Source organism: Tetrao urogallus (genome assembly GCF_951394365.1).
Source record: "Tetrao urogallus genome assembly, chromosome: 17".
Taxonomy (NCBI): domain Eukaryota; kingdom Metazoa; phylum Chordata; class Aves; order Galliformes; family Phasianidae; genus Tetrao; species Tetrao urogallus.
Genome location: NC_136830.1, coordinates 3094642 through 3110259, shown reverse-complemented (window position 1 = coordinate 3110259; position 15618 = coordinate 3094642). Strand labels below are relative to the sequence as shown.

The window sequence follows — 15618 nt, the reverse complement described above, 5'->3', positions numbered from 1 at the left end:
ATTTATACTCCATTGCCTCCATTGACTGCCTATCCCACCCGCTCCCCCGAGATTAGCGGAGTCAGAGCAAGGATAAATGATGATTAGCAGTTCATCAAGGGATACAAGAGCTGAAAGGGTCAATGTAAAACAAAGTCTGCCACATATAATTCACAAAGAATGTGAGGCATTGCTTTTCAGAGCATTTCAACATTCACATAGCCAGGATTTTAATGAGAATGGAAAATGCTAACGTATAAATTCAATCCTATAAAAAAATATTAGCAACAGGCATACTGAGTGGTAAATATTTTTACCATTAAGCCTCTACTCTGTTTCTGACATGAACTATTAAAACTTCGCCTAAGCTTTCTTTAAATCATGTCTTCAAAATGCCCTTTAAAACATAGGCCTTTGTTTGCACAGAAATGCTAGCAAAGATGACAGTACAAATGCATAATGATGTACCAACTGAACATCTTAAAAAAAGGATTTTTCAAAGCATGTAATGCAGACCTGATGAAATTCTCACTGACACTGATGAAGGGTTTCTCCTGATGTTTGAAGAATCCGACATTTTCCGTTAAGAGTACATTTTTTTTTTCATGTTAGGGTATCGCAGCAGAAAACCAGGGTCCTATTAAGTTATGTGCTGGGCACACAGAAAACCATAAGGAATTTTCTGCTTGTGCCTTGAAGACCTCTCTCCATTGGTACGCACTGAAGTCTTGCTGCGTTGCTGTCTGTTCCACTTCATCAGGGGTTGCAAAGCCCTTCCTTATGCAGATGTGTACACTGGAGATGGGATTGTGCTCAGGAAGGCTGCAGCTTTGCCCCCTTGCCAAACCATCAGAACCATGTAGGTTGGCTTATAAGATCATCGAGTCCAATCATCTCCTAAGGCCACCAAATTCTGCTTTGTGCACAATATTTGTCTCTTGCAGTCCTCTTGCAATCCCAGACTCCCAAAGCTACCCATTCCCATAGCTATTTTTGTCTTTGCAGGTGAAATGCAGGGCACTGAAGTCTTTACAAAGACAGATGAATGCATTATTCCCAATAATTCCACAAACATTTCTTGTTCTTATTATTGTGCAGAGTACCTGAAATTTTAATGTTTCATTCCTCCAGGCTGTCAAGGTCCTTTTGCTCTTCAAAATAAGGACACAGACTTTGTTTGTTGTATAGGAAAACCAGGATGTTTTTGTGCTTTTCTTCTCTGTATATTTAGAAAAGGCAATACATACTGATTCTTCACTGGGAAATCTGTCTTAGCCTAGCTATGGGTCACTGTGTGCAAAATTTCCTGATAGCATCTAAAGCCTCTTTTACAATGGATAGGAATAAATATTGATTGATTGGTCTCCTAATTATTTCTCCCAGTTCTGTGAGAAAGTGGTGTTTACTCATCCAGTCTTCATTTTCGTATTGACAAACAAGTATGCAAAACTGAAGTGCCAGTGATACTTACTGCTGCTCTTGGCTTTGGTAGCTTTGTGCTGTCTCTGAATTCAGAGCATTTTCTCATTGCTATTGGTGCCAGTTAGTCGTAGAGACTGAACCTCTGTTTCAAGGCTTTTCAATTGCAGCCACGCTCAGTGAAATCTAGTTACCAAAATCGAGGCTTGTGTGAGCTGGGATATGAGAGACTGTGACTGTACAACAGATGTTGGAGCAAACCCAGGTGGGTGCTGCTGGCTGTCCATCCCTGCTAGAGCTGCGTGCCCCGGCCCCTTGGTTCTGGTTTGAATTCTCCTTGCCTGATTCACCAGGGGATTGTGAACAACTGCAGTTTATACGTTAAAGCTTAGTGACTAGAATGGTTATCATCTGATGCAAATGTTTCCCTTACAAAAAAAAAAAAAAAAAAAAAAAAAAAAAAGCTATAAGCTATAAGGAGGAAAAGTTTAAGCACTGTTTTGGAAACTGTGGAAATATTACCTAATAGGAAAAGTATTCTTAAAACTGGTTCTACTCAGTGCATCCCTTTAAAGGATTGTACTTTGTGCCTGCCTTCTGGTCCCTGTCACAGCTCCTGTCATGGCCTAGACATTGCTTCCTGTTACAGAGCTCTACAACAGGCCTGGATAATTGCATGGCAAAGGGAAATATTTCTGCCTGTGTCAAAATACTACAGGTGAACGGGGAAAAGAAAAGATCACTTGTTTATGTCTTTCATTATGGTTCTGTTGGATTAGAAAGTATGTTCATTTTTAATAGCCTTCTCAATATCAATCAGACCAGTTGTTTTCATTTAGCAGTATTTTCACATGAGTTAAGCAAATTCAGGGAGATTAAAATAGGGTGTATGGAAGGAGCATCTGCTTTTCATTTTATAAAAGCAATGCATTTTTAATGCAATAATGCAGAGAAGCAGAAAAAGGCATAGCAAAAAGAAGCAAAAAGCCTCAACAAATACACTGCAGTCCTTCTCACTAAGCAATTTTGGAAAGTTGTCATGGATTTGTACCAAATGACCAAAAACTCTATTTTATTATGCTGATTGGAAGGTGAGTGGGGAAGAAGTGAAGTAACATTTCATTCATCTATCAGAAAAGATCAGCAAGCTTCCAGGAGGTTATGTGAATAGATATTTCAAAGTTGGTGGACAACCTGCACAGAGAACTTTTTCAAGGAGCCTAAATATGCAGAAGCAGCAAAATGCAACATAATTTTGGACATGAGGAATGAAAGTGACAAAAATTTGTGTTAACTGCCAACCTTGGCAAGTAGCATTTCTCAAAATGACTTGTTGGAAGAGCCATACCAAATGCCCAGGTCTGGGATAATTTTGTATTTTTATCATTGTTTTATCTGTGCTGAAGGATGATTCTTTATCTTGGTCCATCTAACTCAGACATGTTGAAAGACTTCAGAGAGTAAAAGATATAGATGGGATCTGGGTTAAGGGATAACAACCTGGTAGGATTCTGTGCTCACAACCTCTCAGCAAATTCCAGTGCCAGTAGCTCTAAAAATGAAAAAATGAAAAACTGTTTGACAGTCTGATAAAGTGTTCTCAGGCCCTGACAATGGAGACGGAGTTTGTGGTGTGAAGTTCTGGTAGCTCTGAGTGTGTGCTGGAGGGGAGAGGAGAAGGGAGGAGCAGAAACACTGTAGGGCTGTGCCCACATCTCGTACCATTGCTACAGGAGTGCCCCAAAAGGTTGTATGAGATCAAAAGGTCAAAAGGATCAAGAGCAATGAGTAACTGCTTCGACACAGGCACCTTGAGCGAAATAACTTGCATTTTAAATTACCTGAATTAAATTAGACCTGTTTGGAGCCAGGTTGTATTCAGTAATTCTGGAGAGGTAATATCTAGTCGGAGGTTATGCCCAGAGTGACTTTTCCATTCTTTGGAACTGAACAATCCTGTAAGGGACATGAGAAACCATTTTTTCACCCAAGCATTAAAGCAGCTTTTGATCCAGATCATCAGTTCAATGCCATGTTTACCAATGCTTTTGTAAGGAAAAGCTTCCCTGCTAGGCCCCATTTCCCACTGACTAGCATTTCAAAATTTTAAACATTTACTGATGTAATTTGATTGCTGCCAAAATTGAATTTCAAAGGCCCTCATCCTGCAGTTTCTTTTGGTGCATGCCTGCATTAAAGTCAACTCTATTCATCTGTAATGAAAACAAACCTTTTTCTTTCCATGGCTATTTTCATCCTTTTTGTGCTTTCCATTTATTACCATAATTTACAACAATATTGTGAGTATTATTAATCCCAATTGCAGTCAATGGGAGTTTGGCATGGTTTTACACTGCAGTGCTGTGTCTTAAATAGTTTTGGCATCCAAGCTGAAAGAATTTGGCATGCAAATACTTGTCACTGCCCAGTGTTAGCAAATACATACAAAACACTCACTATGCCCATGTGCACTCAGGCCAAAGAGAAAGAAAAAGGAAAGAAAGATGTTGCAATTTTGAGATCTTTGAAATTGAGGACTGTATGGAAGTATCATCCATAGAGGATGTGTGGCTTTGTGATTGCGAGCAAGGTGCTTTTTGCTCCGAAGCTCCCTAGTGCAGACCTCATATTGACCCAGTGATGGTGTACTGTGTTAATTTATCTTCTATGTTAGAGAGGGATTTTTGGAGGTCCATAAAATTAGAGAAAAGACATTTTTGAGCTGTGTATGCATGTTTAGGGAGACTGTAGTTTTAACTCGAGGATTGCACTCAGTTTTCATTGCCAAAATTGCTCAACATCTAGGCAGCCTTCCTTGGGAAGAACTGAATTTTATGCTATTTAATACTCAAAACCAGAGAGGAGGGCTATTCATTTTTTAACACTGACAGTTTCACCTAGAGTGCATTTATGATACACTGCTCCATCTTTTGTAGATGCTATCATGGCTATCAGTGCTATAAGCAGCTAACCTGTAGTAGATCAAAGAGACAAGCTGAAGGGAGATGAGCACCAAGTGATAGTTTCAGTTCCTGTAGACCATTAACAGCTGTTTGCAGATGTACAGCCTGACAGCCACATGAGATGTGCAAAGTGTTCAGATGTTGTCTTGGCAGCTGTTCGATGAAGCCCCTTGTTCGGTGCCATCAGAAAGATGGGATGCTGCAAAGAGGATGGCATTTTTATTTAAAGAGATGCAGAATTGCTACTCAAAGAAAAATAGCAAGATCTTCTGATACTGTCCACACAGGAGTAATCCAACTTTTTTTGTTATACATAGTAACAGAGAAAGAGTACCAAGACAATGTCCTTGTCCATTCCCTCCTCATTTTCTTTTCCTCTTTATAAAAATGCTATCGAATAAAGAAGCCAAGATTTTTTAGTCTGTTGCTCACAGGGTTTTTAAAATTATATTTGTTGTTTTCACACTGCTTGCCTGAAAAAGCAGCTGTGAAATGGAGAACTCTCAGAGCTGGGGGAAAATACTGCAGTAGTGTTTGATTAACAATATTTTTGCAGGAAATTGAAATGCTGACTATTCTTAACCTCACACAGAGGAAGACTCAAAGCCAATTCATATTCAGTTATATATGGCAACCTGTTTTAATTTCATATGCCTTTATAGGATCTGATATTTAACTGTGCTTTTTTTCCTTTATATTGTTGTCTGCCATAGCCTTCCACTTTTTGTGTCACTTTTTCTGTTATTTATTTATTTTTTAACTTATTTTTAACTGCATGTCTGCACCATTAAGAAATACATTCTGAGAGCTTTCACATTGACCCTGTGTCCTACAGTGTTTTACTGCATCACTTCAGCAAGCATATGCTCACATAGATCTGTTGGCTACAACGGAACATACTTGATTTACATCAACTAAAGGTCTGGATTTTATGTACAACACTTTCTAATTCCCTGTTGATAAAATAAATTCTTTTTTTTTTTACAGTTTGTAACAATATTATCATTATGTGTGCTAGTTACATCTTGGTGTGAATCAGTCCAAAAAACTCTAAATTAAAATAGTTGAGTGATCTAAGTCAGTTGCAACGCAGTATCCTCACAACTTGGAAAAATACAGCCAACATAAAAATAGGTGGTTGCTTCTTTCTTTCTTTGTCTGTCTGTCTTTTTCCATGGAACGAAGTAGATGGATGTACCTTAAAGTTTTAGTTCTGTAGGTACTTAGAAGTAGTTTGTACAATTGGGAAAGTCAGTAGATCATGTGGTCCTGGATAGATCATGTGAACAATTAGGATGTGAACAGTTAGAAATCCTCTAATTAGTAGCTTAGACTCTAATTTAATCCATAAACAGGAATCAATAAGCTTCTGTCTCACAGACCTGTAAGAATATTTCAGTGGGGCTGTGAAGTGTGTGAAAAACAAGTGGTCTGTCAGTACTGGAGCTCTTTCTCAACACCTTCGATACAATCCGTTGTGTTTGGATGTTGAGATGACAAGATTTCAAAAATCTCTGAATTAGGCAGAATTCTGAACAAAGTCAAGTGACTTCCAAATTTATATTCTTAGAATAAATTATCAGCGTTTGGAGAAGAGCAAGTCTAACACCTCACCTCTGGGCTTGGAGCTACTGCGTTTAGATGACTGGCAGAACTACCCCAATGAGTTCTCCTTCTTCACATTTGCGAAAAATACATACTGAATTAGAAAGTGCACACCCTCCTCCCTTGGTGGCCACTAAGCATTTGTTTGCTTTTTAAATTCAGGGGAGGAGAGGAGAAAAAAGCTAATCTCACAAAGGTTCACCCCACCCTCTGCTTGGCTTCTCCTCCTTGGCAAGGCTCCCCAGCAGCAGCTGGCTGACTGTTTTTCTTCTGCAATTCTGTTCATGACATTTCCTGCAACTAGGTTTTTCTGAAGGTTTCCAGCAGTCCTTTCAGTCCCCTGCCCTCCTTTTTTGGCCTCATCCTCCCCCAGCCATGGACCTGTGCCTAGTTCCCAGCTGTTTAAGGACCATATCGCCACCATGCAAATACTCTACATATCCTCAACACATACAGCGAGTTTCTGTGGCTGGCATGTAAATCTTACTAACTTACTGAGAGTCAGTGGTTAGTGTAGGGTATGCAGAACAGCTGTATTTCTGCTGGGGGTGTAAATAGAGACAGTCCTTCCCCAAGCTACCAGGTCCATCAGAGAAACAAAGTCTGCACTGAGCTTCTCAGCGGTTTGAGTTCTGTTCCTGGCTATTGCTTGCCACCATCCTGACACTTGCTTCATTTAATGTAATTCTTTTTTGATCTTGCAGCATGTAACCCTCTTCATGCAGAAGAATTTATATAAAGAACTGAAATGATGGAGAACTGATGCACAGACCCTATTTTACATAGTGTACCAGTACTTTCCCTCTCCATACCACTACAAGATGCACAAACTGTCCTTTCACAGGCTTTTATAAGCATTCCACTGACTTAATCTCTTAGTGCAAAAGCCTACTTCCATATTAAGTTCTCTGTTATCAATGATATTAAATCAATATTCTCAGTGCTGCAGGATCCAAGTCACGTATAAGCCGTCACACACAGTTTAACTTTAGAGATACAATATTGAGACACAGTTTGTTTTTTCAAAGATTACAGAGTCCTTTAGAGCTGCTGAAAATCCGCTTATTCCTTGTTGTAGCCAGTTTCTTATAGGCTGTGTGAGTTTCTATTCTGCTGACAGTTTTGTTACAGACCAGTAGTCCTGTAAGTCTGAGAAGATGACTGCTATGCAATTATCAAGGAGTAGCACTGGTGAGGCCTGGTTGTGTGTGTCAAAACAAGACAACATATTCTTTAAGAGAATTAATAGACAAAGTAGTGTGGGTTCTTCCTGTATGAGTGTTGGATATCTAGTTTTTGTCCATGCGAGTTTGCACACAGTTCTGGACAGTCCGACCAGCCTCCCCTGGTGTGCTTCTTTGTCTAATTGGTGACATCTGTGTTTAGAGTCAAAGATGGAGAAAAACAGTAATTTGTCCCTTGCCAGAGACACTGAGGAGAAAACATACATCTGGGATTTATTTGTGTGAAAAGCTACACAACTGAAGTACTACGTCTGATTTCAACCTGACCCAGCGGTGCCCTTTTCATTTAGCATATTAAGAATCGAGATTTATATAGAGATATTTTACAAGTCAGAAGTGACACTTATTGTAAAATCTTTGTTATTACAGCAGATCTTTCTTTTCTCTTTTTTATTAAACTGCCGCTCATCTGTCTGTCATAAAAGTGAAGTAATTTGTAATACAAGCTGACTATGAATGCTTTCAGTTACACACTTCAGGAAAGCTATGTCACGACAGACATAAAGCTGTACAGCACAACAGGCAAACGTTATGCTACATGCCTTTTCAGCTGGTAAAACAAAGTGAACTCTGCCAACACAACTCGCTGTTAACTGAAGTTGCAGAAGGCATTTTTCCAGCTGTGGGTTATGGATCATTAGTTGTCTGCAGGTTCTGAACTCCTCGGAAATGCTCTGAGAAGCGAAAGGTGGGATTGTGCCTTGTCAGGGCACTTGGTCATCAGACCACACTGCTGGCATTACACATAGGTTCAAATACAGTAACTTCCTAAAATGCAACAGGGTCAATTTGTGTTCTGAGCATGGAGGAGAGAGACAAGGAGCAGCCAGCTTTTCTTCCTCTATCTGGTTGCATTCAGTTTCGGTCTCACACGCTTTCAGTTTTACCATTTAATTTGCTCCTGTCATGGAAGGAGGCCACAGGATGTGGCAAGAGGAAAACAAAGACCCTCAGCAGACTGGTGACAGTCTGTCATCTCAAAGCTCAGCTTCTGGGAGTACTTGACCTGCAATCTCAGCTGTTTCTCCTATGAAATCTTAGGAAAACCAGGGTTAGTTAGGGAATTAGAAGTTTTTTAGGGAATTAGAAGTTTTATTCAGAGATGTTGCTTAAGTAGATAAGAAAATTCCATTTACGTTACCCAGAGGTAAATTAAGAAGAAATAAATGGCTTTATCTACAGCACAGCTACCTGAAGTGTGTGGAATTCCAGCGTGAATGCCCTGGACTGGGCAGAAAAGCTTCATTGTGATTAGTAAGGAGGCTGCTGTGCTACTTTGTGCCTGACATATGATCTTGGGTTTGTGGGAGAGGAGAAAGAAAACTGCTTCAAAGACTTCTTGTACTTGCTCAAGTTTCAGCAGGTTGGGTTTTTGTTTGTTTTGTTGTTTTTCTTCTCTAAAACAAGGAGAAGAATTCTTGATTGTGTTCCAGTTTCACAGCAATATTGACCTTGTGCTATAATGATATGAGGTCTATTAATTCATCAGGGATTTATGTTGAAGATGCTTGTAATAAAATGAAACAGCCCTAAGCTAGGATTAAACACAGAGTAGACTTGGGGGATTTTTATATTAAAAAGGGTAGAACAGATCCTGGAAACCTCTTGTTTGCATGTCTTATCTGTTACAAACGACTAATTCATCCCAATATTGTTTGAATGATTTTGACATGAAAGTGATGTAACAGTTGAGAATGAGGGCTCCATCCTTTCTGAATGGATGAGATTGAGTGTTGCCAAATCTGTTTGTGAAAGATAAAATTTATGTTGTCATAATGCGAAAGTCTATTAAAATAAGATCTTGGATTATAGCATTGCTCCTTCAGTTTGATTGTATATTTAAAAATAATTGGCATTGTGGAAAGAAAATGTCTGTGAGTTGGTCACTGAATTGAACGTACTTCAGTGTTATTCATCTTACAGTGTGAGATTTTTATTAGAGAGAACAAAACCCAATGAAGTGAAATACATGCTGTAAAAATGATACACACATTTGTGCTTTGCTTATGTACAACAGGGAAGTCTGTTTTGCTATTATTTAAATAGGACGTCAATTTCTGACTCCAAGTGACATGAATTTAATCCTGTCTAAACTCTAGACAACAGCAGCCCTTGCATGTATGGGGTTTGTGCTAAAGCCATGAGGACTGAAAAAATCTTTCATTACGGTGGGTTAATCTGGAAAATGCAGTTACTAGAACAGTAAGAACTTGAACAAGTTGAATACTGGAATTTGGTTCTTTTAAAACATTCCTTCAGGGCTTATTTTTTTTCCTTCTTGCAGGCTCCCAGACAATACAGCCTAGCACTGAACAAGAGTAACAGAGTCCATCTTTACTGTGCATTTCTGGACTACAGGTATGTGATACAAGTTAAGCTCTTTAACCTGGCTAAATCAAAGAGCATGTCTTTTGTGATGCTTTACGTTGCCTATCTTCTTCTTGATCTCTTTCATTTATAGAAGCAGTTAAAGTAATGAAGGCACTGGCTTACAACGCATACAACCTCACAGTGGCTTTTTACTATAACTAGGAGTTGGTTTTTTTCACTGACCCTGTGTTAAGTTGGGGATTGAGAGCTTGAAAAATACGGAATCAAAACTAAAACGCAGACTGATCCTGATCCTGCTTAAGATGGTTTATGCATATACCCATTTGGGCAGACACTTGGATGTTTTCAGATGGCAAGCCTCCAGCAGAGCCATTGGTTTCACTGGATCTCTGCCTGTTTCACAATGCTATGTGAGATCAGTATTTAAGAGCTGTGAATTTTGGCCAATGCATGCAATGAAGAAACGTTATGCCCCTGAATGCAAATGAAAAGGAAAGGTAAATAAATAAAATGTCACTCAGAAAATGGGATCTATGGAAAAGCAACAGCTTTTATTTTTTATTTTTTTAGCTCTGAATCTATTTATCCTGTTTTCGATTTCTGAGCATGTTGCTCCTGTTGAGTTAAAACACAAAAAGTATTTTCTGAATCTTGAATTTTATGGGGATTAATATTTTTTGTGCTGTAATGATATAAGCTTAATTGGTGTAGCAAAGGACTGCAATGCTGTGATCTGTCCTATCCAGCATGCACATGGGAAGGTCACTGTAATTGTTTTATTAAAGTTTTGTTTCAAGGATGTTGAACTGTCCCAGCTGTTAGCAGTTAATTGTCGTTATGGTTACTCACAAATTACAATGAATTCAAAACAGATTTTACTGAAGCAAATTAATTTGGCTGGGGCATTGTTCCTGTGTGGTTTTCCACTGAGACTTGGGCCCTTGAGGCTGTGCCTTGGGATAGAAACTGAAATACAAAGTCTATCCTTTCAAATGAGTTTCATTTGTGTCAAGATATTCCTATTCCCTGATGGATGGTGGTTAAAGAATAGGCAATTCCTAATGTGCAGAAGGCTCCCTTTGAGAATTGAAGGAGGTCCCGTAGGACAGACTGAAAGATGATTATTTTACCTATTGTAAAATAAGCTCCGATGAAAATATTCATCACTCAGTCTAGCTTCAGGACCCAAAATAATATAAAAAATAATAAACAGTTAAAAACAGTGCAGTGACCTACGTTGCCCAGAACTCCACCAAGATGCGGCTTCTATGTTCCCGCTCTGTCACAGGACTCCTGGCAGGGCTGTGTCAGCGCAAGGCTTTCCAGGTTTTCCCTGGCTCCAGGAAGCAAACTATGAGCATCACATCCCTTGCTGCCTTGGGACTGAGCCATGCGGCCAGGCCAGCCATATCCTCGGTGGAGCAGGAGCTGCTCTCATTGTCCCAGAGGTTGAAATGATGAAAAATGATTGGCATGGGCAGCTCACTAGAAATCATGCTCAATCAGTCTAAATTACTTTCTTTGTTAGGACAAGTGGGACACTGAATAAGAGAAAGACAGAAGATACAATATGCTTTGAGTTTCTGCAAGATTATTGACTTGTCTGATATGATAGTTCTTGAAATACAGAAATCTGTGTCTAGAGAAAATGCCATAAGTGAGTTGCACAATGTTATGAAGAAATGTAGCTATTCATTAGTTATAAAACTGGAAAGTAATCTCTAGTGACATTCAGATAGGGGTATGATTTAGGCTCTCTTGGTCAATATTTTCCTTATTTATTTTCATGGTGGAATTGAGAGGACACTAAGAGTGTTTATGAGCACACAAGCCCACAATGGCTTTCAAATTTTATATCTCCTGTACAGTACAATACATGTCAAACTAACCTGAACAAGATGCATTTTGATAGAGACTGTGCCATTTTTGTGTGCTTTGCAGCAATGGAACTGGTATTTGGTCTAACGAAGGTTGTGTGCGTGAGAGCGGGGACCTCAACTACTCTGTGTGTCTTTGTAACCACCTCACTAACTTCGCCATTCTGATGCAAGTGGTGCCTCTGAAGGTGAGATTAAGCAAAGGAGTAACTGTTGGAAACAAAACATAAATACACACCACATCAGTAAGTGATTGGAACTGGGCTCGTATTGGTCCCATTTAGATTTAATCCACAGCTTGTTTGCTGGGATGTTGTATTAATCCTTCTGGACTATGTATGTTTTCTAAAACATTTGGGAATTGAATGGAGCATACATCTCTGTGGTAGGTGGGAGTCCTGAAGTACTGCACACTATTACTACCCTATTAGTACTATTTCTTAAAGTAGTAGGCAGGAAAAGCACTGGAAAACATAGCACGGACCAGCCTGCGTTTGATGATTCATTTTCAAGACCAAGAAAGCTGAGATGTGGCTGTTCAAGGCTTTTGCTAAGTAGACTTGCAGAATTTGAACAGCCAAGCTTGAACTCCCTGTGAAGCAAACTGCTGCCAGCTGGGCCCAACCATTTGCTCTGCCAGCTTTTCAAGTGCCTCTCTGCCACTCTTTCTCCACCTCCTTGCCAAGTGAAGGCTTGTGTAGAAGTGTGAGAAAGCAATGGAGGTTTTAGACAGTGAACCCCTTATGTATAGTTTCTCAATGCTCGGTTCCTCTGTCCAAAGAGTTGTTAAGCAGATTTACTTCTTTGAAGCCAGAACGTGACCAAGGCTTTCTACTTGACTCTCATACTCATCTCTGCTTTGAAATGAAGTTTAATGATAAACACATCACTTTTCTCACCAAACATGTTCTTGCCTTCATAATGCTGTGTGATGCCTAGAGATTTCCTCAGAGATGGCAGCATTGCTCCTTGCAGGTGAAGTGCTGGCTTGTGCCTCCCAAAGGAATTCCTCTCCAAAGCTCAGCACCAGGCAAAGCCAACCCTCTGCTGGGTCTTAGCAGGCAAACAGCCAGCACTGCTATGAGCATGAGAAATATGATTTTACTGCTTTATTTGGTGTGCTACTGTCAGGGAGGATCCTATAGAGGCAGCGACAAAGCTCTGCTCTGGAAAACTCCCAGCTGATAAATAATGAATCTATAATATAAATAATTTACAGACCATACATTTAAAGTAATTTATACTGATTGTCTGTCAAATTTATACTCTCAGGCACATTCTCAGCTTTTTACAGACACCATCCTAACAATGCAAATTAACAACTGAAGAAGAGCTGCAGTGGGACAGTAGGAGTCGTAGTGTCACATTTATCACAGTGTGCTACTAACAAGTGCAGTGTCCTCTGTGGTACAGCTAGAGGGTTTTTGTCAGCTTGGTTGGTGTGGATGCATTGACTAGCGGGCCAGGTCTCAGGCTCCTGTTAATTGGTTTGAATGATAGATTTGCTCTTATTTTAGATGGTAGCCCAGCCCTGAGGTAGTTGCTGCTGCAGGATGAGCTGCCTGTGCTTGTGATGGCAGCTCAGAGGTTCTTGCAGATAGACAGAAAAGTGAGCTTGCAGCTCAGGGTAATCAGGGCTATCCCACTGAGCTGCAGCAAAGACTTCTCAAGGAATGAATGATTCATAACTGCCACTAGGAATTACTGATTCAGTAACACTGTTAGCACAACTGCTTGCATGATTATCCCAATTACGTGGTGTCATGCCATCACAGTTGGGGTAAGAGTGTAGAACAGAATGGTCTGCAATCCAAATAACTTAATTAATTCCCAGAGTCCTCTGTACTGGTGTAATCATTCAAAGAGGGAGGGCACCTTGTTCAGGTCTGCCAGTTTTTATCTACCCTTTGTTGTCCTTGTGACTTATAAAGCACCTGATGATCCCAGCTCGTTTCTAAGTATCATTTTCTTAGGAACATTTTGTGCTCACAATAAAATGCAGTTTTGCCTACAGAGCTTCCCACTTGTGAGGTAAAAATAGAATGGCAGAAATATGGTATTATTAAAATTGTTTTAAAGAGCAGTACACAGAGATTAAATGATTTAGCACAATTGAACAGGGCATCCACCAATTAAATGCTGGTGAAAGATTAGTTGATTTTCCATTAGGGAATAATTCTGAAAGGCATAACTTTCAAACAAACAGATGTGAGATTGTTATGATTAAAGAGATGTTGGGGTAAGTTTTAATAATATGCAGTATTAGTCACTAGAGATCAAAGACATTTTATATCAAAGCCTTTTGAGTCAGACTATCTTAAAGAGATCTGAAATGCATAACTAGGAAACAGGAATGCACTGTCCAGTTCCTCACAGTCATTTACTGGTTCTATTTTCAGTATTTTGTTTCAATTTTTGTAAAATGTCTTTGAACTGCTGTTTTACTTGTTTATGATAAGTTAGAAAACAAAATTGATGTAAAATCTCATGTGAGATGTGTAGACCAAGATACTCTGATGCATAGAAAGCTTAATATCCATCTTTTTCCCAGATTTTAACATAATGCATTGGTTGACAGAGAACAACGTTGATGTGGAAATCCATGAATGCTCAAGACCAGTTCAGTGTGATATGTGTTCTGATGTACTTGGCCCTTCTCCATGGGAAAGAGACTGATTTTCTTTTTGCTTAAGAAAAAAAAGCATGTGTTTTTTAGGCATTGAGAGTATTCAAAGAGAATTTGTTGTTCAAAGGACAGCATGAAGTGCTCTCTTGGTTCAGAAAAAGCTGAGGTGTCTCTAAGCAAGGAAGACTGAAAGTAAGTGACTTTCCTCAGAAATAACCTTCCATAAGCATTTCTAACCAAGCAGGGAGCTGAGTTTTGATGACAGTTGTTTACCAAGGATAGTGACTTTTTCTTTAGAGTTATGCAAAACTCAAGCAAGAATCTCCTTGGTTGACTCTTTGTCCCTTCCCATGATCAAGTCTGGCTTTTTCCACTTCTAGAACAATAGCATGATTCAGACCCACCAGCTTTGATGCATTTTGCCCTCATGCCTTCCTTCCTGCTAACACTGCCCCAATTCACTTGTGAGCACTAGTGACTATAAATTCTCAAGATTCTTTATCATTGCAATTTTATGTCAAGGAAAAGATGTAGGTAAATACTCAGTGCATCTGGCTTGGAGAGGAATCACAACGTGTCATACGGATTTTATTTTCTTTCAGAGGGACATTTATATGAACAGAGTTGTAGGATATCTGGCATCTGGTAGTGCTTTCTCTTGAAAACTTGTAATATATTGAGACAAGGAATGCTGACATTGTTAGAGGCAATTATGAGGCAGACTGTCAGGTAGGCCTAATTTAAACAGAAATACAAGAAAGTAGGTAGGTAGAAGCTCTGAGACATAAGAGCATTTTTGTCCCAATATTTCAGAGGAAGAAACTGAGAGTGCATAAAAGAAAGCTTTACATTCCGGAATGCTAACTTCAATGTGAGAAAATTAACCTCCACTTTCATATCGCTGCACTACACAACAGTGCGTGGAGAACTTATTTGAATGCTGTGAGTTAGCCTGAAACTGAGTTTGGATTACAAGTGTAGTTGAACACTACTTCAAATTTCACATTAGTTTCAGCAACAACTTGAATGCACTAAAGCTGCCATGATTGTGGAAGAGCAGTACTAACAATACTGCTGATGAGCCTGAGATCTATGTCTGCAGTTAGCTGCTTTCAGACATGAAGGAGAGTCACAGTTGTAACAAGTTTATTTCAGGAATGAAAAAAAAACAGTGGAAAAGCTTACAAACATGTGGCAGTCAGATGACAGGCTGGCACTGACCTGTTAGCCTGCTGATGAACTGGCCACGTGGAGTGCCAAAATTATCCATGTCTTCAGCACTCTGTTGTTATGGTTGGCCCAGAATTAGACTTGCTTACCGAGATTAATTTATCATACCATTTGCATGGAGTTTTGGAGATTTGTGGCAATCAATTTGTTTAAATAAATAAGCAAATCCAAGATAAAATGTGACTAAAGATGAGAAGAATGTTCCTGAAGGAACACATTCAGCCCTTGATTGCCTTTGTGAGGTTGCAATTAAGGCCAGGATACCATCAGAATGTGGAAAGTATTGAGAAGCCTTTTCAAAACTCTGGGCAATGTAGTAAGATTGAGAACTTTACAGAAACACC

The 15618-nt window shown here is 39.4% G+C and overlaps 1 protein-coding gene across 1 annotated transcript in view; it reads left to right on the top strand.

The window, feature by feature from the left end:
* ADGRD1 (adhesion G protein-coupled receptor D1) overlaps window positions 1-15618 on the top strand; it is a gene marked incomplete at both ends in the record, with an annotated part of 118414 nt that overhangs the window by 51908 nt on the left and 50888 nt on the right. The window contains 2 exons of the mRNA XM_079543647.1: window positions 9495-9568; window positions 11483-11606. Of these exons, the coding sequence (XP_079399773.1) occupies window positions 9495-9568; window positions 11483-11606 (198 nt within the window). The remainder of the gene's footprint in view (window positions 1-9494; window positions 9569-11482; window positions 11607-15618) is intronic.